Raw genomic sequence first — 26,055 nt, forward strand, 5'->3', positions numbered from 1 at the left:
CCAACTGACCACAAACAAGAGCACACTAAAGCTACCAGCACACACCTCCCCTCCCTCTCCATCCTCTCCTCCCTTCTCCACTCCTTTCCGCACCCCTTCCTTGCTGTGAAAGATGCCTGGAGATCACTGGGGAGCCCTGGGACTCCCAGCAGTTGTCCTTGATGTTTATCAAGAGACGCATAAGGCCTCCAGCCCTTCTCCAACCCAGGCAGGCTTGCTCTTTGGCTTTGTAGACTCTTAAGCTTAATTTAATAGCAACCCCAAGCTGGGCGCCAGTAATTCATGCCTGTAATGCTAGCTACTCAGGAGGCTGAGACCTGACAATTGGCTCAAAGCCAGCCCATGCAGAAAAGTCCCCATGAGATTCTGATCTCCAATGAACCACTCAAAAACCAGAAGGGGCACTGTGGCTCAAGTGGTAGAGCTCTAGCCTTGAGCACAAAGAGGCTCAGGGACAGTGCGCTGGCCCAGAGTAAAAGCCCCACAACCAACAACAACAACAAAACAGTAACCACAGTCCACTCTCAGAAGCAAACTCCGAGTCTAGGCTCCTAGAGAGGGAGGCACGGAAGGCAGAAGGAAGATTTTTTAAAGAAGTGACTGAGCGATCCCATAGGTGCTCCTTGTGTTGTGGGGCCCCTGCTGTGCGTAGGGGAAGCCGGTCACTGGCAGTCACCTCCCTGCACCCCAGAAGCAGAAGTCAGAGGGAGCAGAGCTGAGGGGGGTCGGGCCTGGGGTCGCTTTTGCTCCCCTTGATGCATCATGTCCTTGGTAGAGGCCACGGCCTCAGCTCTGCCTACCCCCATTCCATTCACCGCTGCTGCCTCCAGCGTTGCAGGCCCTGTCTGTCCTTCTGGATTGGCTCCTGACCGTCAGAATGGTCGGCTCTTTTCCCTAACAAGTCCCCTCCAGAATGTTTAGTTGTGGTTTTGTCAAAGTTTAATCCTTAGAGGAAAACGGTCCATTGCTTTTCCCCCGAGTTCTAGGAAGAAGCAGCACCGCCCCGGGCACCCACATAGCACCCACATAGCTCCGGCGGAGAAAGGAGCTGGTTTGAATTGAGGGCCCACGTTTAGGCAGGGAACATGGCGTGTTTTTGTTAGAATGTCAATGACAGCACATGGGTGGGCGGGACTTCGTTTATGTTTCCCCGCAACAAAACTAAGATTCTCCTGTGTGCAAGTCCCCGCCCGAGAGCCCAGCTGTGGATCTGAATCTTCTGCTTGCCTTCTCACACTTCCTGGCAGCTGAGCCCCAGCGTTACAGGGGCTCCATGCTGTCCGGACAGGCCCTTCTGTCCTTCCCTAGCGGGACATGCCCACAGATCTCACTCTCTAGAGAACTGACCTTCCATCCATGTGTCCAGTTGTACTGACAATCCTAAGTCTAATGAAACACGGGTCAAAGTCCACTCCTGGCGTCTGCTTCATGTCCCAGGTCCTCTGTGTAAAATAAGAGTTCCTTCCGCAGGCTGAGCATCCTGAGAAGCCTTCTGTCTTGTGATGGCAGTCAAGTGCTTCTGAGAGATACATGGAATGCCAGAGGGTGATAAAGTAGCATTGCATTGTGTTATGTTCATTATGATTCAGTCCCCCTCCTGCTGGTTCTTACCCAGGGAGTTCCCTGTTACATTCATAAACTGTTCTCTTCTTTTTTCTCCCCAACTGATTGCAGGTGAGTTGGACACTATAAGACACTAGTTGTTCTGAAGTTTTGACTTAAAGATGGAAAGTATGATAAGAGATATGTGAGGTCACTCAACATCTGACCCAGTCCTTGCTAATTCTGGAAAAGTCTAGGATCCATTATAGCTCTGCGTTTCTAATTTTGGAGTAGGTTGGCATGCATCTCCATGCCACTATTTTCAGGTAGATTCTTAACATAGAAGCATAATTCTGTATTGAGGCATTCCTGTAGTCCACCCAAGGTTAAGCAGCTGTGTCGGGAGACCTCATGATTCCGATGGTAGGGAATACCTTGTCTCTTGACTTTTATGGGAGTCACAGAAACTATGGAAACCTTTTCAGGGGGAGCAAGGAAAAGGAATTAGAGGAAATAAACCCAGCAGGGGTCCCAAAAGAAGAGAAGTGTGGGTGAGACTAACTGAAATTATGATGGGGTAAATAGACAGGTAGGCACAGTTGACAGTGTCTTCCCATTCAAACCATTTTTTGAGCTCTAAGTATATTTTAGATAGGAGGTCCCCATCTGATGCATAGCTAGGTACTCCTATTGTTCACCTAATCTTAACCCTCTATGATTTGTTACCAGAGATTGGAAACACTTTTCACTACATCTGGTTTTTGGTAAACCAAGTTCTACTTCAATCAATATGACTGGTGATATGAGGGGAAAAAGCTGGGGGATTTCTTATTTTATCAGTAATTTGGGGCAATTCATTACTTATTGTGGCAGTTTCTCAAAGGTTGACTGCTTCAGAGCAAAACTCAGTAGAAACTGCATGAATTCACTGGCTTTCCAGCTTAATGATGCACTCCTAGAAGATGATGCTCGAGAGAACATGAGAGATTCAAGAGCTACGCAGAGGAGGATTTATGTTTAGTATTAATTACACGACCGAGGGCTGGTCCTCGCGCCTCTCCATCTCAGAGCTGCCTTAGAAACGTCTTGCTTATTGTTCATGGTGGGTCTGTTGGAGACGAGCATGACAGCTTATGAATCAAACTAATTGTAGCTCTCACTTGGTTATGAGGAAAAAAATGACATGTGTGTTCTTCTAAATTAAGTCTTTCTTACACAAATTACAGGTTGCCACTATAGATCAACCAACATGTGTTCTGAGTTCTGACTGCCAGAGAATGAGCTACTGCGTAGGGAAATGGGATGCCTTTGTTGTAGTTACACTCAAGTTGACATTTCCCCCTGCTTTGGCTTTATCTCAAGTTAAATGCTATAAAAGTCTTGGTTTTCCAGCTTCTCCAGCTAGCAGGGCACTGAGATTGTTCAGCATTATCCCTTTATTTTAAGGTGAAAAAACAAAAAAGAGGTCCAGAATAAAGAGGGAATAAAGTCCCACTTAAAGTAGTGGCCAAGACCAGACTTGGAATTTAGAGCTGCAATTTGAAAAGTGATCTTGCTGCACCCCAAATCTTGTCCTTAGATGCTACTGTGATGACAGCCAGCAATATAATCAACATCAAGACTTACGGATATGGCAGCCTCAAATCCAGACTTGATTCCAAGGCCCTCTCTGACCACCATAGTCTTGTTCTCTGTCGAAAATTCAGCAACAGCCTGGAAATGGCTCTTTTCCCAGAAGACCTACTTTATGGCTTTTAACATAAAGTCTAACATGTTAACTAAAGTGGAAGAGACAGATGATGGAAAAAATGTGAATGTCCTTCGAATAAGTGATGTAATCCAAGAGAGCTTTCTCCTCTTCAGACTACAGCCTCTGGGCAAATTCAGTCTGCCATCTGTTCTATGCGTCTTTGAGGATTAAGGACCTTTTGGTTACACTTCTAAAATTTAATCAAAATTTCACGTCTACGAAAGAAGGTTTTATTGTCACCTGAGCCACCCACATGTGCATTTGCACACTCATGATGCCTGCTGGCACACACCATGGCAGAGGTGAGCGGTGAGGCAGAGCACTCACGTAGAGCATGAAGCCTTAGTGGTCTATTTTCTGGCCCTTTTCAGGAGGTGTCCGGCAGCCCCCTGTTCCCTCTGAAAGGTGCGTGGCTCTATGCCACCCGAAGTCACAGTCCTGCCTCTTCACTCTGAGGGTCAGACACTAGCATCCCACACCTTTGCAGAGAAAATGACATCTTTGAGAGGCAGTGATGGCCACAGATAGAAATGGATGACTACCAGGTTACTCCATCACCACAGCAAACTGAAGGGTGAAAGCATGCAAAGGTAGAGACAGTGTGAGAAGGAAGATGGATGTGAGGGAGCCCCATGCCACACGAAGTGCAGCAGCATTCTTGCTTTCTTCCCACTAAGTGTGTGTCTCCAAAGCTCTGTCACAGTCAGGATGCTGATGGGGACACAAATTGTCACAGGTTGCCGCTGGCTTAGACTAAGGGCTCTCAGCAAAGCCCGTGGAAAGTAGGAGGGCAGGGAGAGGTTAACCACAGATGCCAGAGAGGAAGTCAGAAGCAGGGCCATGAAAGGCAGGGTCCCTAGTGGCTTGCCATCTTGGGGTATATTTCCATTGTTCCCCGAGATTGTCTGTGAGGGCTCTGGGAGAATCCTGGTTTTCCATCCCCCGCCTTGATCAACTGACATTATCTGGGATCTAGGCACCATTATTGGGATCCATACTGCTTTGCAGCTCTATCCAGTGGCGGACATGATGAGCTGAAAGATGACATCAGTGCACACGCTGTTCCCTGTGTCTTGAGTTCAGTCTTCCATTACAGAGTCCTGCAAAGACTGCTGTCCAGGTCTTAGTGCTCTGTCTCCAGCTTCCCTTGGCTTTAGTGTTCCACCCATCCCACAGCTCCCCCTCTGTCTCCCCACCAGTTATGATCATGGTGGTAATGGTGGAGGGGTATCTAATTTATTTAGAGTGTAGTTAAAAACATTCCTTAAAGTCGCTACCTCACGGCTTCTTGTCTTTTATCTTCACTTCCCCTCCGCCCCCCCCCCCCCCCCCGGTGTTGCAGTGTGTCTTACTTAGTAAGTGGGATTGGTACCAAGTGCTCCTTCTACCTGGCTGCAATGGACAAAAATCTTAGTGGCAGAAAGCACTTCCTCCAGATGTGTGCGCTGGCTTTCTCCTGACATGGCCCACAAGTCTTGTCTCTAGTGACACACTTCTCAGAGGGGAGTATTTCTCACTGTTCCTCCATTTCCATGGAGACAAATAGGATTCAAACCCATTCTTCAGCCTTGAGGGGGAGACCTTCACCCTAACCAAGACAAACAGTACCACTTTATCCATTTTCCCCCGCATCTCTTTTTTCATCATGGCATGGAGTCAATCATCCCTCAGGTGGAAATCGACAAAACCTTTTAATTTCCCTCTCACCAGTTTCGTGATTACTCTGAGAAATTCACTGGCTCTGTGAGCTTACTGCCGAAGGCACCTCCATCTTAGCCTTCGCTCTGGGGGCTTTTCTTCCTCCTCTTGATGACTGGTTTTCAAAGTTTATAATATTTTTTTTTGGGGGGGGTCCAGTCATGGGGCCTGAACTCTGGGCCTGGACGCTGTCCCTCAGCTCTTCAGCTCAAGGCTAGCGCTCTACCACTTGAGCCACAGCGCCACTTTTGGCTTTTTTCTTTTTTGCTTATGTGGTGCTGAGGAATCGAACCCAGGGCCTCATGCATGCAAGGCAAGCGCTCTATCACTGAGCTACCTTCCCAGCCCCTCAAAGTTTATAATATTAAACCATGTTCCCCTGTATGATTCACTGGCAATTAGTGAAAGTTCTTTTGTTATTCTTTTACAAATATTGTCCTATTTTAATAAGTACCCCTATTTTCATTTAAATTACTAGAAACCATGGATTTTATTTTGAAGGTTTGAGAATTGGATAAATGTATAAGGATCAGATATCTTATTTTATGTGAGTTATACTGTTGAAGCCTAATTACCCATGAAGCCTGAGATCCATCTACTGAACTGAGAGTTGGGATGATTCTTTTAGTGGTGGTATTAACTGTATGTGTCATAGACAGAGTTTACCTTGCCTTGGGTAATATTATGGCATGTGCTTTTATTAACAACTGAAAAACTATTTTAGTAAAATCACTAAATGGAAGAACAGAGCATTTCTAGATATTTTGGTGGCTCACTTAAGAATGATTCATGAAAAAAAAATCTTAATGCCATCTTTAAAATTTCCTCCTAAAATATTTACTTACTAAAAAGGGTCACAGACTATGTTGTTTGATTTTATTTTCTCGATAAAACATCAATAGGACTTTGTATAAAAATGTTTGTTATGTCAGGGCACAAGTGGCACACTGTAATAATCCTAGATCTCAGGATCTGAGATGAGGGCCAGAGTTCAGAGCCAGCAGGGGCAGGAAAGTTTGTGAGACTCTGATCTCCAATTAACCACCAGGAAACCAGAAGGGGCATTATGGCTCAAAGTGATAGAATACTAGCCTTGAGCAAAAGAGCTTAGGAATAGCACCCAGACCCTGAGTTCAAGCCCCAAGACTGACAAAAAAAAAGCTGTTTTCATTTATATAGATTTCTAGAACAATCTTATAATAAATTGAAAATTACTGATGTGATTTGTTGATATCTACTTATTTCTAGTGTCTTGCCTTTTATCAAAGATTTCTAAAAGTTATTTGCCAACGACTACTAGTTTTTGGTAAAAGGCAAAATGTAATGATAGAGCACAGCATAGAAATCACATCACAGCCTTCCCTGGACCCCGCTTCTCCTATGGTATTAATTAGCCTGGAGCAAACATGTGGATGCTGAGAACATGCGAGAGTAATTAAATACAAAGCTGGGCACATGGAAAAGCCATAGGAGGTCAAGGTGGAATTCAGAATGGCTGGGAGTGGACTTAAAGTTTCTGGTTTGCTAGCTCCTTGGTTCTCACATTGATTAAAGCTTCAATCAAGTTCCACGTTGCGTCCAGAAAATGGGGAGTCTTGGGGTAGAGAGAGGTTCTGGAGCCCAAACAACCTAAGATCTTGAAGACCACCTTCCAGTTTCTGGGACTGCTTCCTTGAGAACACTCGTGTGGAAGGTAGCATAGCCGGGAGAACAGCAGTGGCCAAACTTGGGGCAGGAAGCCCAAGGCGATTCTCAGAAATGACTGCCAAGCAGGTGTGTGCCTAGGCCTGGGCAACCTCCCTCTGAAGAGAGTCATGTGATTTCTCCAAAGCAAAAGCATTAATAACCCCATCCACTGAACCCCCCCCCCCAAAAAAAAAGAGGGGACAGAAACCTCTCTGTTGTCCTAAAAATCCACTTTTGAGGCAACTCGCTTTATAACAACCAAGGACTGAAATGCTTTCCCAAACCAAGCCAGACCTGAGCTCAACAGGCATGGACAGAGCTAGTAAGAATGGCATCTCCTTAGAAAACATGGCCCTAAATCTTACCAGACTTCAGCTTTGCACACCTCCTCATAATACTCTTAAAGATCTAGTGTTTGACAAATATTTTTGTCGGTGTATTGAGGTAAAGAATTCTCATGAGCATATATATCAACCTTATTCAAATTAATCCATAAATATGCATTTTAATTCAATATAATCCTGTCTCATTAGCCATCATTTTCATTCCCATGCTGATCCTCTATTTTTGTTTGCTGACAGGAAATTTGCCTTCTTTTCACTTTGGCAGGACTGTGGATCATAAGTTACTCATTTCCTCTTAAGTTCCTCTGCACTGCATTCCAGGCTGTGAGCCTGTGGCTGGTATCAGATATGGGATGAGTCTTGGCCCAAGTCATTGACACGAGTGCTCAGACTTACTCAGAATAATAAAAAGAAAAGAAAGACAAGTGTCACTTCATCCGCTCCAGAAAGATCAGAAATCAGAGACTATTTTTTGCTGGTCTTGGGGCTTGAACTCAGGGCCTGGGCCCTGTCCCTGAGCTTCTTTTGCTCAAGGCTACTGCTCTACCACTTGAACCACAGTGTCACTTTAGGCTTTTTTTCTGGGTAGTTTATTGGAGAAAGGAGTTTCATGGACTTTTCCTGCCTGGGCTGGCTTTGAACTGTGCTCCTCAGATCTGAGCCTTCTAAGTAGCTAGGGTTACAGGCGTGAACCACTAGCTCCTGGCTTAGAAATCAGAGAAAATACGCAAAATAAATTAAAATATTCTTTCTTCTTAGTACACGGGTATACTAGTGTTCACATAGACCCAGTGGTGGGTGTCATGGCAAACCTAGGTATGGATATAGATGCACACAAATAAAATATACACGTAGAATATAACCCTCCCATCCTCCCATCATTTCTTCTAGTGAAGAAAATTACAGGTTTCAGTAATGGCCCAAAATAGAATTGAGAATATTTCCATTTCTGCTGCCACACTCAGGATGCTTTCCTGTTTCCTTCTGACACCTGACAAAATAGAAGTGAACTCGAGCTGAAAGAGACAGCAGGGTGTATCTCCACAACCACAGCCTTCAAGGACACTGAGGGCCGGAGAAGTCGCATGTTTTACCCACTGTCCACGTACCGAGAGACAGAGCCAAGACTAGATTGTCTTCTTCTAGAACTTCAGACAATTTAATGAGCTTCTTAGTGGAAGTCCATTCAGTCACTACTTATGCATTCATACAGCAAAGGTCTACTAAGTGTCTTCTGCACACTGGGCTCCAGACTCCATGTTCTGCGCTGGGCAGAAAACATTGAAAGCCCCCAGTCGAATACATGATCACCTGAAGTAAACAGGTGATTTTAGTAGAGTTCAGGTGTCACCACCATGGTGATTGTGAGCAAATCACACCAGTTGGGGGCTGGAAGGGGGGAGTTGTGCTGGACAGCTGGGAGGAAAGAAACAGGATGGGATTGGAAAGGGATCGGACAGTTTGGAGAAGATAATGTTAGCAAAGGAAGGTGCTGGAAACCATAGGAGGGTGCCAGCCCTTGAGATCCCCGGGGTAAGACCTTCTCCAGTGCTAGCTGGCACTGCTCATGATGTGGAAGAGCTGGGCTGCAGATCCCATTGCCGAGGAAGGAGGGAGCGATTCGTGAAGGAGTGCCAAGGATGCACAGCTCAGAGGGGAGTTGCCCATCAGGTGGGTGATGGGTGTCCAGGAACTGGGAGTAGCAGTAGGTTGGGGAGAAGGCAAGTTCTGCCATCAAAAGCAGAGTGAGCATTTCTGCTTGAGCATTTGGATGTGCAATCAGCCTTAGCTGGAAGAAGAGGATGGGGGGGGGGGTGGTGTTTTCTATCAGGAAGGTGATAGTTTCCATTTGAGATGCTGTCTTGGTGTTCCTGCACGTGACAGAGAACTCTGCTTTCTCCAGTATAAATTCTCTTCTTTCTGTACCATGAGAGAATCTTTTTTTTTTTTTTTTGGTCGGTCGTGGGGCTTGAACTCTGGGCTTAGGCGCTGTCCCTGCACTCTTCAGCTCAAGGCGAACACTCTACCTCTTGAGCCACAGCACCACTTCTCGTTTTCGAGTGGTTTATTGGAGATAAGAGCCTCACAGACTTTCCTGCCCGGCCTGGCTTAGAACCACAATCCTCAGATCTCAGCCTCCTGAGTAGCGAGGATGACAGGCATGAGCTACCGGTGCCCGGTGAGAGAATCTTTTTGGTTGCACACAGCCCACTTACAAGATAGACATGTCACCGGGCATGGCCTTCTGATGTTTGGCCCATGGTCTGGGAGAGAAGTGGCCCCACTCTGGAACACTGTGGGCCATGAAATCGTTGAAGTGCTCGGCCGTGAAGTTCAGAGAGAATGGAAGTAAGGGGAGGGTAGCCGTAAGAGGGAAAAGTAGTCATCTTAAAAGTCCAAAGAAGGGCTTTCAAACTACAGCACTGATTCTCAACCACAGGGAAATTTTACCCGTCCCCCTCCCCACCCCAGGAAATACTCTGCAATGCCTGTCGGCATTCAATTTGTCTCCATGGAGATCGGAGTTTTTATTGGCACCCGGTGGGCAGGAGCTACTAAAATCTAATCTGAGTCTCAGTCTACTGGGTAGATGTTGCTACACTTTGCTCCATGTGCAGGACAACCCCACGAGGAAAAACTATCCAGCCCCAAAAGCCAGCAGTGCCAACAGCAGGAGACCGTAGCATGGAGGAGAGCCAACCGGAGCCAATGCATAAGGTGGAATTCCAAGATATTAGGGAAAAGTAAGGAAGGCACCCAGCTGCCCAGGGCGTGGTCTGCCTGGACGCCTTTGATTTCTTTAGGCACTCATGCAAATGAGCTCCACATGCCCTGGGTAAACTGATGTAGCTCTGTTCTACCAGGCTTATCACACATATTGCTGGTGAATTTATTTCCTCTGAGGTTGACAGTTTGATAAGGTTCAAATCTTTTCTATTCAGATTTAAGTACATGAGCTAGAAACAGCAAATCAAATCCCCGACTACATTAGATGCAGGGTCTGAGTTTGAGCTGTCAACACATATAATGTACAGGGAAACAATTGCATGATGTCAGATTTCTTCAATTGTATAAGCTCCAACAGTGATCCTGAGCAAGAGCCGGGTTTCTGTGGGTAAACTAGAATATAATTCTCTTCAAAGACTGCAGTATTGGCGAATTTAGAAGGGGAGTCCCTGAAACAATTCTGTGCTTTATTAAGAAGACTTTTATAAAATAAGGCGTGGTGGTGGGGGAACATATAGCTTGGTCATAAATATGAACTATATTTGCCAGCCATTTAGGAAATAAACCAAGTGTATGAACAAGCAAACTGTGGAAGATCACCTTTCTTTTGAGTTTCCATATGGTCATTTCATTTGCATTACTGACTTTTATTCTATAATGACTTTGTGGTGCAATTTGTCACTTGAATCTTTCATTTTTATCTGAGGAAACTCAGGACAATGCTGATTATCATGCTGAAAATTCATGTGGTCAGCTGTCTCTTTTATTCTTTATTATTTATTTATTTATTCATTTTTTTATTGTGAGAATACTGTACAGAGGGGTTACAATTACATGGGCAAGATAACGAGTACATTTCTTATCAAGCATTGTTGCCTCCTCCTTTGTTTCCCCTTCCCATCCCTTCCCATACTCCTCTCCCTCCACCTGATCCTCCCCCCACCCTCCACCAAAGTTGTAAAGTTCGTTTTTCGACATAACGACTTGTACATCTCATTGTTGCGATGGGTCCACCTGTATCCCTAGTTAAACGATTTGTTTTTTTCCCTTCCCCTCCACAAATTATACCTACATCAAAAACAGTGAAAGTATGGGTTATGCTGTGGGGGAGGGACATACAGAGCTACATAGAAATCATCTTATAAATATGATAGAAACAATTGCATGAAAGGAAAAAACACGTTTATTATTTATTTTTACCTGAAAAGTTTATGTGCAAAAATAATAGTTGAAGCTGGACACTGGTAGCCAGACCCTCCCACGGCCAGGCAGTAAAGGCTCATGCTGTCATCTTCGCTCCTACGTAGGTTGAGATCTGAGGTTCACAGTTCAATGCTGGCCTGGTCAGAAATGTCCATGAGACACTTACTTATCTCTGATTAACCACCAAAACTGGAAGTGGAGCTGTGGCTCAAGTAGAACACTAGCTTTGAGCAAAAGAGCTCAGGTACAGCTTCTGAGTCCCACAATCATGTGCACACTGTACACGCACGTGTGTACACACACACACGCATATACACACAGCAATGATGCGCTACCGCTGGATATAATTGTTGTAGTGCCTAAACCACCAGAAGTTGAGGACAGGTACAATATGCAGAGGACATTACCTGCTGGGTTGTGTCTTTGAAGTCTGGGTGGCACATTATTTACCAGGACAAGTGAGCAAATATTTGGACATCTGTTGGAGAGACTTTGGCTCCCCTCCTCCACCAGAAACTCAACTTCCTATCTACAGCAGAAAGTAGATAACAGATATTCCCCTTTTGAGAGTTAGCTGTGTGCTCAGGAAGGGAAGCCTGAAGCACTTTGTCGAGAAATCTCTTCAGTTCAATGTCTTGTCAAAGAAAGATTTCTGATATGGGGAACAATACGCTCTGTGCTCCAACTCTCTTCTTGGTTATTTTGATTGACAAATAACAGCGTTACGTGTTTATAGGATGCCAGGTGATGCATGTGTACACTGAGGGATGATCCACTCGTGCTCAGGGAGGGCTTCTAGCCTGGCTGAGAATCACTTGGTGGGGAGCAGCCTGAGGACTGCCATCAGACCCCAGCCTGTACCTGGGCTGAAATTTGCTTATTTTAGGATTGTGTGGAACATGGCCACCATGCTGAGCTTCTTTCTGTGGAAAGAGCTTTGCTGACTTCCCTTCCTGGCATTGCCTGAAATCACAGTCCTTTTGATCTTAACCTCCCAGATAGCTAGTATGACTGAGGCTGAGGAGTCTCAAGACTTTGCTTCCGAGGCTGGCCTTGAACCACAGTCCTACCATTCTCAGCCTCCCAAGTAGCTAGGATCACAAGCATGAGCCATTGGTGCCTGGCCATTTTTTATTGACTTTGTGATAGGAAAATGTTGTCATGTTCTGATGATGAGATTCCCTTCGGGGCAGGTTGTTAGTGCTGGTGTTGAGTTATCGGGTGCTCAGACTTCGTGGGAGCCTAGTGCGAGGCCTCGCCTGCCATCTTGCTGGGTGCTGCTGTGCAGCCATGTCCTCTGCCCCTGCTGTGAGGGGTTGTGGCCGTCAGGGGGGGCCTCCACAATCTCCCATTAAGGGCTGAATATTTTTCCACCTTCTGAGTTGATTTCAGTTTCTCTAGAGGCTGTATTTTACAGAATTGAATTGACACTTGATGGTAAACAGTTCAAGTTTAGAAAGACCAATTTGCTGTCATTAGTGACTATAGACATCCTTTACAATTTGCCTTGATTAGCACTTTCTTCTGTAACTTCATTTAACTAGATAGTAATTGCATGTGTGGTAATTTCATTCTTCCCACTTTTTTCCCACAGTATGCTCTTTAAAAGTTTTCTGGTCATCTTCTTTTCTTTTTTCTTTTTGTAGGTCTTGGGGCTTGAACTCTGGGCCTGGGCGCTGTCCCTCAGCTCTTCAGCTCAAGGCTAGCGCTCTACCACTTAAGCCACAGCACCACATCCAGCTTTTTCTGCTTATGTGGTGCTGAGGAATCAAGCCCAGGGCTTCAGGCATGCAAGGCAAGCACTCTACCACTGAGCCACCTTCCCAGCCTTCTGGTTATCTTCTTGAACTTCCAAATCAGAGTAGCTGGAAAGAGCTGTCCCTGGACCTGGAATTTGACAGTTGAAGTTTAGTCTCGGCCACCCAGGTGTGGACCCCCACACCTGCTTCCCTCTGAGCAACACCAGTCTTTAAAATTCAAAAGATTGGATTTTAAATAAAATGGAATGTCACTATCATGTTTTAATGAGAAAACAAGGCATGCATGTAGCCAAAGGACTTCGTGTTTTACATCAAAGATGGAGATGTGCTGAGGTGCATCCTGGTTTTAATTTGACAAGGCATCACAGTTCTCTAGACTGTGAAATAGGCAAGACAGCTCTTTCCCCCACACATACACAAATTCTCCAGCCCTTGCTCTCCTCCTCCTCCTCCTCCTCCTCCTCATCTCAGCCTTTCCTTACCCTCCTCACTCTAGCTACAGTTACTCTTCAAGAACCCACTCCCTTCTTGCTTATTGTCTGTCCCAGAGCTACCATCTTCCCTAGGGCGCTGTGGACTTAGGCTTTGCATCCGAATGTGGTGGGTTGAGGCTCACAGGACATAATTATCTCTGCAACAGAAGACTGTAAATTGTACAAAAGGCAAAACATGGCTCCCTAAAGTGTCAAAAATCCTACATTGACAGAGAGCCCCACGTCTCCCAGCCCACAAGACTTAGCCTAACTATAGCTCAGAGACTGATGCACTGTGGTTGCAGTGGCAGAGAAGATAAGTCTTGTCTCTGCCTCCCAGGAGGGGAAGTGTGCTGCTCTCCAGCATTGTAAAGAGGAGCACCACTTCTTGGTGTAAGGTAAACCAGGAAGCATAAAGCAAGATCAAATATGAAGTCAGTGTTTGAAGTTGACCAATATAAAGTAAGAATTCCAAGGGACCTTTGAGGAGCATGCTTTATTGATGAAGGGGACTAGAAAACAATTTGGGGCAGTGCCCAGATGGAAGTCAGACCCTACGAACAAAGATGCTAGTTTTCTTGTGGTGCTCAGGATGCTCCTGAAATGACGCTGCTGCCTCCTCCGGACCTGGAGGTGGAGTCACGGGTGGTCCAGAGCTGCTTAGGTGTCTAATATCTGGCCAGTTTGGTAACTGCTTTCTGTTGGGACAGGAAGAAAGCACATCCTTCCTTCCCAGGGCATTGGCTCCACATCCTGATGGGATGCAATCGTATTTTAAAAATTTTTTTAAAAATACTAGAAGCTAGACCCCTGTGGCTATGCTGCTAGCTACTCAGGAGGCTAATACCAGAAGGATTCAAGTTCAAAGCCAGCCCAGGAAGAAAAGTCTATAATATGTCATCTCCAATTAACCAGCAAAAAGCTGGTCTGAAGGCACAGTTCAACTAGTAGAGCACCAGCTCTGAGCAAGCAGCTAAGCACAAAGCCTTAAGTTCAAGACCCCATACCAAAAAGAAAAAGAAAGAAAAGGATTGGAGAAAAGCACCTTGATGGAGAAAAAATATTTTAATGCTTAAATATTTCCCCTCCCTTTATAAAGCATTTGCAATGTTCATTATATTCATGGCTTTTTGAAGTAATAATGCTATACTGAGCATGACTGTATCTTACATCAGAATTCGAACACAAGTTTTCTTTGTTTCGATTGCACTTTTCTATCAGTCTGCTCTCACAAAAATACAATAAAGTGAAGTTATAATATTCTCATCATTATATTAGAAATACTTTAGAGCTCAGACTGCCTTGCATGTTGATCAATAAAACATTGAAATGTGTTCTAGTGCTCTTGTATAAAACACACATTAAAAGAACACATTCCAGGAAAAGGTCATTGCTATGGAATATGACTATGCGGAGGTGGGGGCTGGCTCTAGGAAGGGTGTGAAGAAGTGACCCCAAATAAGAGCCCCCTGTCTCTGGGGAATGTTTGGGTAAGCCAGAACAAGCGAATTCTCTAACATTACATAAGCTGCTCTAGCAAGAGCATGAGTCAGTGATGGTCAGGGGGCAGCTGACCAACTGATAGGCGAGGTGGGTTTCCAAAAGTCTCCCTAGGAAATTTGTCTATTGACCTGGCATGCTAACGTTGCTCAGAGACATCCAGAATGGTTAGCGCTTCAGTGTGTGTGTTGTTTTCAGGGAAGGTAGCACAGCATGCAGCTACTTGAAGAAAAGGAGAAATGTGTACTGACATTATTAATCTCGTCACATCAGGGATTGAGCTGAGGTTTGTCCTTTGTGCAAAAATATTCAGCACTTCTTGCAGTGAGCTCCTGGGCAGGCAGAGGGTTCCGCGTCGTGGTGAAAAGCCTGCAGCCTCTTCTTTTAGATCAAGGGAGAAAGACACGTGTAAAGGACAGCTCTTCCCTCACATTCCACTGAGCTCAGGCTCACCTCTGGCGTAACGCTGCTTCACCACGCGCTCATCACTGACCCCAGAGCTGGGTCCCCTTGGTGAGCTTGCCTAGTAGAGCCCGCTTGGCCTCCAGTGGAGGCAGGAGGGCACAAGAGCAGGTGAGCCTTTTCTGCCGGCGGTTCGCCAAATCTATCTTGATTCCTCACACCACAGAATAGTCTAAAACAACAAAAGTGAAAAGTTTTTGTTTTACGTAACGTATGAATTTCATCTTGTGGATTTTTCAAACCACCCAATAAAAACGTGCTCAGAGCTCTACATTTGGGTTTAAAATAGAGATTGTACTTTCCATTTGGTTGTTAAATGAGGCTGGGGTGGGAGGGAATTACTAAATTTGATTCTCCTTTTCTTGGTTGTAGAATCTGTGTCTTTCAGGAAGGACTGGCCCTTGGGATTCAGCATAATCTTATTACAGAGACAGGGGAGAGGGGTGCTGCCTGGAAATGCCTTCCTCAGGTTTATGCCAGGTGTGCCCCAATACAGGTCTACAGGTACCATCTTTCAGTTGGGAGGTGGTTCCAGAGAGAAGAGAGAGGGTGGGGGACAGGGCGGAAGGTCAGCTTTCGAAAGCAGCTACCTAGAGGGGCAGCAGGACTTTGAAGGACATGTGGGATGTGTGGAGAAGGTCATTGTCTGAGATACAGGAAAATGTGAGATGCACGTGCGCGTGTGCGCACGCACGCGCGCACACACACACACACACACACACACACACACACACACACACACACACAAGTTAATCAGCCATTATGAAGAGTAAAATTACGCCACTGACTATGGGAAAAGGAGGTCATAGAAGTGCAGAGGAGATAGTGAAGATGTAGAAGGGAGAAGGCAAAGGTAGGGAAGGAAGGAGTCAGAAAGAGAAGTAGAGGGGTTGAATACAATCAAGGTGCGTTCAATGGTCATATGCATGTATGAAAATTCTGTAATGAAGTCTTTTACTTTGTACAATTAAATTTTTAGAGGATTATAAATATGTGCTTTCCTTTAAGAGAATGGAGACATTTTCACTCTAAAATTAGGGTCTACTAAAGTAAGTACAATATTACATAGTAACATTTCTTGTTTACTGGATGTACTGACTCCACCAAACAAAAACAAACAGATTTTTGTTTGCTTGCTGTTATGATTTCCTTGTGGTCCACCTCTGGTTTCTTATATATTGGCAGATATATTTCACAGATACTTGGCAGAAGTTAATATTTCTAACTCCACTCTCAGAATAGTTGCGAATCACTAGAGGAGACCGGCTGTTTGTCATAGAGGAAATGAAATACTGGGAAATGTATGACTGCCGTTTTTAGGAAGTATGGGATATGAACTGCCTTTCCGAAGTGACATCAAGCTTGTGCTTTGTCTCTGGAATGAACAAGCTCCAAAAATGAGTGTTTTTATCTCAGTCTGACCACTCATTTCTCGGATTTTAATATAATTCCTGTTCCACTACTTTGGAATCAAAAATAGATAAATAATATCCTTTGGGAAATAAGTTTGCCTGTCTTTGTTACTCATGGGGAAGTTCTCATATGTTTAGAACTCAATAAATTATAAGCTCAATAAATAATAAGCAATATTGCACAGTCTGACCTTATAACACTGGTTGGCTTTTATTTCTTTCTATTTGTATTCCTAGAATCTATGTTTTAACTTACAGGAAAGCATGCCCGCCATGTCCCCCTTACAAGTCAGTGGTGATTTGGAATAGCGCTCGGTTGTCTCCATAGTCATCAGAAACCTGTGCATTGTTCCTTCCCTGCCTCATTCTAGGAGCGTCTCCTGCTGTCCTTGCTGCCAGCACACATAGCCATGGAGATGAAGGCCGAGATCATCCAGAGACTGCAAGGCCCCAAAGCTGGCCAAATGGAAAACACAAACAACTTCCACAACCTGTACGTCAAGAGGCATACCAACGTGAGGTGAGGTGCGCGGCCCTGCCCCAGCCTCTCTGCGGTGCAGCTCTGCTGAGAAATTCCAGCTTCTCTGGTGTCCAGCCATAGCTAACGGCTTCTCAGCAGGGTCGTTACCTTACAGGACCCACTGGTCACTTTACTTGCTGCCTGGTAAAGGCTTGCTTGACCTGGGTGACCTGGCCTTAGGAGGTCATTTCTGGTCCTGTCTGCCATAACGTATTTATTGCACAGCTCAAAAGGAGGAGAATGAGGTCCTGATTTTGGCCCAGGGTCAAGTGACAGGATGACCTGAGATAGGTTTTTCAGGCCCAAGGACTGATCCCTCAAGATGGGCTTTCTGGGGGGCAGGGTTTCTATGACCATACTGCAGCCCAGGGAGCTGGGTATTGGCTTTCCACTGGGCATAATGGAGTTCTGGAGTATGGCCAACCAGTGGCCAAGGCCCCAGGGGACTGATGGGTACCTGAACCAATGCACTGTGAAAGTTAACTGCTTTTCCAAGACGAGCATCATCTTCCTTACAGACCAGGGAGCCATTGCTGGAACTATGGTACCTGGAAAAAATGAACTACCAAACAAACACCTCATGACATCCTGGGGTGGTGACCCAGGAGAACTGGGTGAGGCTCCCTTTCCCCTAAACTCTGGAGAGTACCCCCGAATGGCCCTCACCCCCAGACTGGAGCAGGGAGGGCTCCTGGCTGTACCCCCTGATGCCCAGCCATGGAAGAGCCACGTTGCTGTGCCCCACCTGTTCTCAGAACCTCATCTTTTAGGGCTATTTTGTTCCATTCACTCACCTTGATGTGGTGATCAGTGTGCGTGCCAGGCATGCACACCAGGGCTCACTCGCCATGCACTGTGGTGATGGCTTACTTGTCAGAGAAGCGGTGTGGCCTCTATTTCAGTACCAGCTGCCATCACAACCACATACGGCTGAGTGTCTGTGGGAGGTGGGGTCCCGTCTGTCCCTCAGCCCAGGCTCTCCACCACCAATGCACGTCTCTCCTGGACCTTAACGCTCATGACGGAAAAACAAATTTAACTCAAACTTGAAGTACGTGGCCGCAGCTGCTCTCGTTTGACAGGAGATCTTAGCGAGGACATGTGATATGTATGACTCAAGCACATGACGGTGTCGATGTGAGTTTAGAAACTCACTTCAGGGAGGACCCGATAGAAAACCAGAAAACCTCACTGCACATGGAGAAGGAGCTGAGTTACCACTGGATGTCTGAGAGAAAACCCTTCCTATGTATCAAGAATGTTTATACATTTGAAAAATGTCCCCATCTTGCGGTTTCTGTGGCATTAGCTGGCCGTGGTTTCCTTCAGGTGGTCTCTTTCGTGGTTTGCCAAGCCTTTCTGGCAGCTCCTCTCTGTTCTCTGACTCCTGCGTACGAGACAGTCATTCACAGTCAGGAGACGGTCATTCACACATGAGCCATGTGAGACATGCATCTCAGTGTAACTTGCCCTGGCCATCCTCCTCATGGCATTTAAGACAGTATCACCAAATTCACAGGCAGTTGAATTTGTACCTTACCCTTCACTACTAATGGGAAAACATGGTGATGGCTTCCTTAACAAATACAAACGTTCAAACCCCGTCCCTCCTCCTGTCCCCGCAGTATTTTGTACGCGGACATCGTGGGGTTCACCAGATTGGCCAGTGACTGCTCACCAGGGGAGCTGGTGCACATGCTGAACGAGCTCTTCGGGAAGTTCGACCAGATTGCGAAGGTGAGCACAGATTTCCCCGGGCAGGAGCGGGGGGGTGGGGGGTGGGGGGAGACATGTGGGATCTTAGCTTACTTGACCGCTATCCCATGATCAGTATCTTCCCTTGGTCCTGAAAGCCCCCTCCAGCGACGTTGTTGCTTGTACAATGTGTTGGTTTTATTTGCCATCTAGTCTTGAGGCGTCTTAAACTTGTCTCCAGGATAAGAAACGCCATCACATATAATTATTGCTTATTTTCATCTATTTTTAAAACGTCTGGTTATATATAATTCAGCACACACACAATAAATATGTGCAAGATGATGTGATACCATTTGCAGTTCTTGCAGCACGGGTGTTATAAAGTATGCCTGTAGGCATTTCTGTGTCAAGGAATTGCTTTAATCATCCTTTTTTCATATTGTTAGGTAGGCCTCTGAATGAACCCCTGAAACTGGATAGATACCAACTGGGCCAGACCGTTACTTACCATTGTCTTATTTTTATGCTTTGACTTTGTGACACTGGATGTGATGTCCAGATTTACCATGTGTGGCAGACTTCACGCACAGCAAGTGCGGACAGGCTATGACAAACTGCGTGATCCCTTGCTTGTTGGAGCTTCTAGGGTGGGTAGGGGCAGTGGACAAGAAGTGTTTCCTTCCTTGCCAGTTCTGTCTTAGCATTGTTTTCACCAAAAATACTTCCTTGTACCTATTACATGTAGAAGTATTGATTATAAATTCAGCTCCATCTTAAATATCACATACCCGTTCAGTGAAGCATGTTAGGAACTAATCTGACCTGTATATGTGAGAATATCCATTCTTGGGCTCAGCTTTCCAAGAGTGTGTGTTTTTTTTCTTATGCTAAATGACAGCTCTCACAAGAGACTTTATTTTTTTTTAGTAGTAATAGCATTTAAACTCAGGGCCCCAGCTTGGCTGGTGCTCTACTACTTGAGCCACACCTGGAGCCTCACTTTTTGGAGATGGACTTTTCTGGATGAGCTTCAATCCCTGATTCTCCAGCCTCCTCAGTCTCCTGAGCAGCTCAGATTACAGCATGAGCCATCGGTGCCCAGCCCACAGGGGACTTTTAAAAAGTCAATGAGAGCTTAACTCTCCTTCTATCCTTTACAAAGTCCAGGAGAAGGGGATTTTGTAGGTGTTCATCAACAGAAAGGGAAAGGTTGAGATTTAAATAATAATGTGGAGGGTTTTCTAGTTCTTAAATATTCATTTTGGGGGAGAAGGGCTCCCCAGTGAAGCCACATGTGGATGGTGATGGTAACATGAGCTTACGGGCTCTTACCCCGTCACACAGCAGCAGGCCCGGCACTCCATGAAATCAAGACCAATGTCTGCAAAGAGTTTGGCAGGACGCACTCATTCACAACAGAAGTAGTCCCAGCGACGTACCCTGACCATTGTAAGGGAAGAGTGACTGGGCCACAGCTGATTCCATCTAGGTTGACTCTGCTTATCCGATTGTCAAAGGGGCAGCAATCCAACACCAGTCCCTGGCTCCCAGTTCAATAATACACCCGTAAAGAATATGATACGCGGGTACCCCAGTTCGTTGAATGTTGCAAAGACCACATTGTAAGCCAGAGCACTCAAATCATTGCCACTGTTATAGTCACCCCCAAGATCTCCAGATCTACTGCTTCATACTCTATCGCTTACTGAGTGCACATCCCAGAGCTCATGTTTACCTGATTATTATAGGAACTATCTTTGAAATGTCTGTGTAGGAAGTGTGGAGGAAACACAAGCAATAGGTAAAAGTTTGCTCTTTCTTATTTATGATTTTGCATTTAGAAATGCAAGGCATGCTATCAGCAGTGCTATAAATAAGCAGGGAAGTGCACTGTAGCCTATGAACAATTCGTTAGGCAAAGAAATATGTGGAACTTTCCATAATCCTAATGTGTATTTAAGAGCAAGAAGATGCCATGTTCATTTTATTGTCTGAAATCTGTTCCCTTAATACATTAGCTTCTGTGAGTGCCAGAGGGAAACGTTAGACTTTATTTTTGTTTCATTGTACCAAAAAGTCCATAAGCTATTTGAAAGATTCAAAAGATGCATATGAATGCTTGATCTATATACTACAATATGAATAGAACCCAGCCAAGGAAAATAATGAGTTAGTCAAACTTTGTATTCCAACAGTCTCACCTAAGATGAGAATTAAATTTAAATTACTTGGCCATGTTGAATGGTGGCTTATTAGAGGTAAAGATGTTTATCAGATGCTGCATGTCTGTAGCAACAATCTGCTTTAGGTTTAACATAAGTGAAGAAAGCCATAGCACAGCAGAGAATCGTGTAAGATGATTATAATTCCGATGGAGTGCTGGCCTTCTATTCTGGTGTGAACAATTCAGCTCTGCACAGGATGTTGCATTTCCTCATCTCCTTCGGAGATGTTCTGACTAAAGAATATGATCCTGTCCTCATCCTCCTCTGCTCATGCTGAGAGAAAAACTCTCTCTCTTTACTTTTCCCTGACAACCTTTTCCTTTATTCTTGCTATTTTGGAGATGAGTTGGGGGGGCGGTTCTTCCTGGGGGGAGGTGGTATCCTTTCCCCTCTCCCCACAGGCCACAGCCCCCAGGGCAGGGTTAGGAATGGTAGCACTTGGTGGTGGTGGGTAAATCTGAGTCATTCTGCAAGTGCCTCATGCAAATGAGATTCTGTGATGCTTTTTTCTTTCAGGAGAATGAGTGCATGAGAATTAAAATTTTAGGAGACTGCTATTACTGCGTTTCCGGACTCCCTATATCGCTCCCGAACCATGCCAAGAACTGTGTGAAAATGGGGTTGGATATGTGTGAGGCCATAAAGTAAGTGCACTGTTTTAACGCCCAGCAGCTTTGAGTCATGGTCCTGACCTGGAAGTACCTTTGCTTTTCTGTTGTCTCTGGGTGCTGAGTGCCAGGCTGTGCTTTAAATACAAATATGCAGACACTGACTGGCAAGTGAGTGACTCAGTCACGACCTGCGTAAATGCCCAGAGTCAGAATTGTGAATTAGAAATACATTTTGTTTGTTTCAGAGGTTTTTCTTTTAAGTGAACATCTTTTGTGATCTTAGAGAGTCCACACTCAAAGTATCTCTCAACACGCACTAGAAAAGGAAACCTACTTTTTACTACTAGACTGCAGTGAAACAGATCTTTCATCCAGAAGTGTTCACTCAAAAGTCTTCTGTTTGTGAATATACTTCCAGTTCATGTCTGTACTGATTTTCTGCATTGTACCTATATTTTTCCCCATGATTCCAGAGAACACTTGCTTATGCAGGAATATATTATCATAGACACACAGTGCTGTAATCCCTGCACTCTAGAGGATGAGCAGGAAGGTCGTCAGTTCAAGGCCAGCCTAGGTTGCACAGTGAATTGAAGATTAGCCTAACTGTTCTCCCCATCTCGAAAAGAAAAGAGAAAGAATGATGCTATCAATATTTCTGATGAGGATAGGGTAAATATAAAGTAAATAGTGATTTCTACTGCCAGTACCGTCATGCATCTTTCCGTGGTAACACTTTCTGTAGATGTCAGAAGATTCTTATCAATAGTAATTTTTTTGTCTGCTGATTGCATAAACAAAGACTTTTCGTTTGCTGAGCTGTTTGATTATCTATGTTAGTAATGATTTTTCCCTATCCTCCTCACATGGTGTTTGGTTTGGTTTTACCTAAAAAGGGTGGAGATAATGTACTTACTGGTACAGTTTCTTATCTTAAGGTTATTAATATAGGGCAAAGTCAGAAGGCAACAAATCTGGTGTTTAATCACTGTGTATACTGGCCATGTTCCAGAAAGTGACTCCAAGGTTCATAGGTAGTTCTGTCAGGACTTCTGGGCAGGGAGTAACAGGGCAGCCCAGTGATCTCCAGAGGCCGAGATCTCCCAGAGGAAGTGGAAAAACCTAGTTCTGCCCAGGGCTTCTGCTCAGCAGCAAACCACAGCAGGTGCTGTTGGGCAGCTGGAGGGTGGGAAAGAGACAGCATGGAGGTGAGGAGCAAGAGGAGCCACATGGACTCAGTTTCCCCATGAGACATGAATTACATGAATAGCCATGGTCTACTTGCTTCTTCCTATAAGTAAATCATATACCTTTTCTCATGCAGAAAAAGTATTTTTTGTTTTCTTACAAAAGTGAGTAACTTTTAGTGGCTAGATGAATCCATTGTACAACTACTTATAGATAATTTAAGAAATAGCAACATAGAAAGGAAATTTAGTCCTAAGAACTCATAGATTCCGCCAACTTATCTCCTTCCCTTGGAGGCCATCTGGCCGTCAGTTTCACACTCGAGGTGAAAGGCTACCATCGGTGCGGGTTACTCTGAAAACTTTCAAATCAATGTGCTGAAGAATTTTATGGAGAGGAAAATTTGTGCGTATATAACATAAAGCCCTCTCTTGTACAGAAACTTGTTTTTCTGCTTTTGAAGTGCATACTTTCCAATTCCATTAAGCTTAAATTACTACAACGTGTACAAGAGCTTTTAGAGAGAAAAAAAAAGAATTTACACTGCATTCATGAGCACGGGCATTGGTTCAACAGAAACTTCCTTTTTCATAACACTGCCTTATTGTGGTAAAAATCTATGAATCATAAATGTCAGCCTTCAGACCAGGGGCTGCACAAATAGTTTATTGACAATATCATCTCTCCTTTCTTCCTCCTGAGTCTTTTCCCCACCCCAGGCAGAAACTTGTACCCATTCCTCCCCAACTCCCTTTCTCCTCCTCCTCCTCCATGCCTGCCCTCTCTGCTCTACTTTATGTCCTTAAGTAGGTGTCCATGTTAGATATCTCACATAAACAGAATCACAGACTGTAGTTTCCTATCTGCTTCTTGCATTTAGGTCTTTTGACTCTATGTACATGTCTGCACCTCATTCCCTACTTACGGCAGAGCTGTGTTCCGTTATCTGTGACTCGCCTTTGCTGATGTGTCAGCAGTATCTACGATGTCCAGATGCTCAGCAGCAGCCACAGCAGCCCTTGCGTGTCCCTGAGCTCAGTTTCCAGAGGGTAGAGAGAGAAGGACGTCTCTGTGTCCCGCAGGCCCACCATGTGGACCAGGGACTCCACCCTTGCCCTCTGTTCTACATGACACACGTGACCTAGGAACCAATCATGCGCAGCTTTCTTTTTCTCATCAGCAAATCGCGTATTTTTTTTCTGATGCATAAAATAATTAATTTGTGTTTTTGGCTTGCAAAGTGAAAAGATGACCACGGCACTGTAGGTCAAGATATAAGCACATACCCTCAGTGAACTGGGAGCTTTCCTGACATGTATAAACTGTGCCCTAGGGGCAGTCTGGGCTTGTCTTATGCCTGATTGATAAAGTCACATCAAATAGCAGATTGCTTTGTTAAATCCCCAAAAAGAGAGCGACAGAAGGCCAACTTAGCAAGCCCCGGAGCTTTCGTCTCTACCCTTTCTCTCTCCAATGAGGCCAGCATCTCCGTGTCTCAGAATGAAATGGGGAGCATAGTAAAGTAGAAAGCCATTTGTTTTTATCTTCTAAAATTATTGTAGCGTGCTCAAATGATATCTAGTATGGTATCACGTAAGCGTGACGTGCTTTGTGTCACTTTTTGATGTTAGTGACCCAGGGTGCTGTGACCCGGGGAAGGGTCACTGGGTCTCTTCCCGTCACTGGGCAGCACAGCCCCGATGCCCACTCTGCGGCCTCCCTGCTGCTCACGTCCTTGGCAGTGATGAGTTGATGATGAGTGCTTTTTGTTGTTATTGTTGGCAGAGAAAAATGTGCACTGCCCAATATTTTCATTTCCCTTCGTTGAACTTCTACACATGGCTGTGCCCGTGGAGAGGGTTTTGTTCCCACTTTTTCTTTTTCTTTCTTTCTTTCTTTTTGGTGGTTCTGGGATTTGAACTCGGGCTACACATTTAGCCTTTTTTTATGTCCATTATTGTTTCCAGTTGGAATCCTGTGCTTTTCACCCAAGATAGCCTCCAATCACGAACCTCCCTTAGCTGGGATTACAGGCACATACCACCACACACAGCTTGTTCTTGGAGACAAAGTCTCACGTGCTTCTTTTTCTCAAAGCTGGCCTCAAAATACAATCCTCTTATCTCTACCTCCCGAGTAGTTGGGATTATGGGCATAAGCCACTGTGACTGGCTTTCTAAAGAAAGTTTAATTAATTTCCATCATATAGTATGCATTAGTAAAGCGCTTTTGAAAAGTGTTTTCCTCTTTTTATTAAAGAATAGACACAATTGAAAAGCTGTAATCTCATGATCATTATAAAATGCTCCTTATTCAGGCTAAAGCCACTCTCGACTAAGCTGGATTATTCTCTCCTTAGCCGAACTTACTCACTGGGGCATAGAGCTCAGGAAGCAACGGAATTACAAATGACAGGCAGGGCTCTGACATGAGAACATAGTGTCATATGACTCCAGGGTGAATGCACAGTCAAGACAGCACATGAAAAATGGGTGCCTGATACTTGGTTATTAAAGAGTGCAGTCCAGAGCCACCTCTGGCCACAGGTAGGGCATTGTGTTTCTCTGTGGGGAGGCAGGGAAGGAACGCCCAATCTCAGAGCCCAGGGAGCAGTGGTGTGTAACAGGAGGAAGAGAGTCTGTGACAGCATTTCTGAGAAAACCAAAATGGACACAATGCCAGGGAAATTGGCTATGAGTTAAAGAAAAAGTCAAGGCTGCCAAGTCATGACTCCACCTCTCTTGTCTTCAGGAAAGTGAGGGATGCCACAGGGGTGGACATCAACATGCGTGTCGGAGTCCACTCTGGGAACGTCCTGTGTGGCGTGATCGGCCTGCAGAAGTGGCAGTATGATGTGTGGTCACATGACGTCACCTTGGCCAACCACATGGAGGCCGGAGGAGTCCCAGGGTAAGGCCAAGGCTCACGTCTGCCTCCTTCACGAGGCGCAGTTACTTTGACCGCTCAGCGGACAAACAGCTGTTGGTCTCAGACAACCTTTCCTGCCTGTGTTGTACCATGGCACTTGTGTCCAGGAATTGTTTAGAGTAAGCAGAAAAACACGAGCTCTGAGACACACTCTCAGTAAACACTAGAATGAGCGGCGATCACATATCAAAGTCCAGGTTTGGTACCAAATTTTTTTTTCCCGATAATATCCCACAAACTCTCAAGTCCTGATTCCACTGCACTTACAACCCTTGTTAGATTGTGGAGAGGCCAAATTATAAAGCTTTACTTATTTGCAAATTTGTAA

At 45.1% G+C, this 26,055-nt stretch overlaps 1 protein-coding gene across 3 annotated transcripts in view; it reads left to right on the plus strand.

Moving 5' to 3' along the window:
• Adcy2 (adenylate cyclase 2) overlaps positions 1-26,055 on the plus strand; it is a 340,906-nt gene that overhangs the window by 226,648 nt on the left and 88,203 nt on the right. For all 3 annotated transcript variants that reach the window (XM_070042164.1, XM_070042162.1, XM_070042163.1), the window contains exons 5-8: positions 16,929-17,077; positions 18,703-18,814; positions 21,517-21,644; positions 25,551-25,709. In XM_070042164.1, the coding sequence (XP_069898265.1) occupies positions 16,929-17,077; positions 18,703-18,814; positions 21,517-21,644; positions 25,551-25,709 (548 nt within the window). The remainder of the gene's footprint in view (positions 1-16,928; positions 17,078-18,702; positions 18,815-21,516; positions 21,645-25,550; positions 25,710-26,055) is intronic.

Source organism: Dipodomys merriami, unplaced genomic scaffold (genome assembly GCF_024711535.1).
Source record: "Dipodomys merriami isolate MVZ:Mamm:240054 unplaced genomic scaffold, mDipMer1.0.p SCAF_32, whole genome shotgun sequence".
NCBI classification, from domain to species: Eukaryota; Metazoa; Chordata; class Mammalia; order Rodentia; family Heteromyidae; genus Dipodomys; species Dipodomys merriami.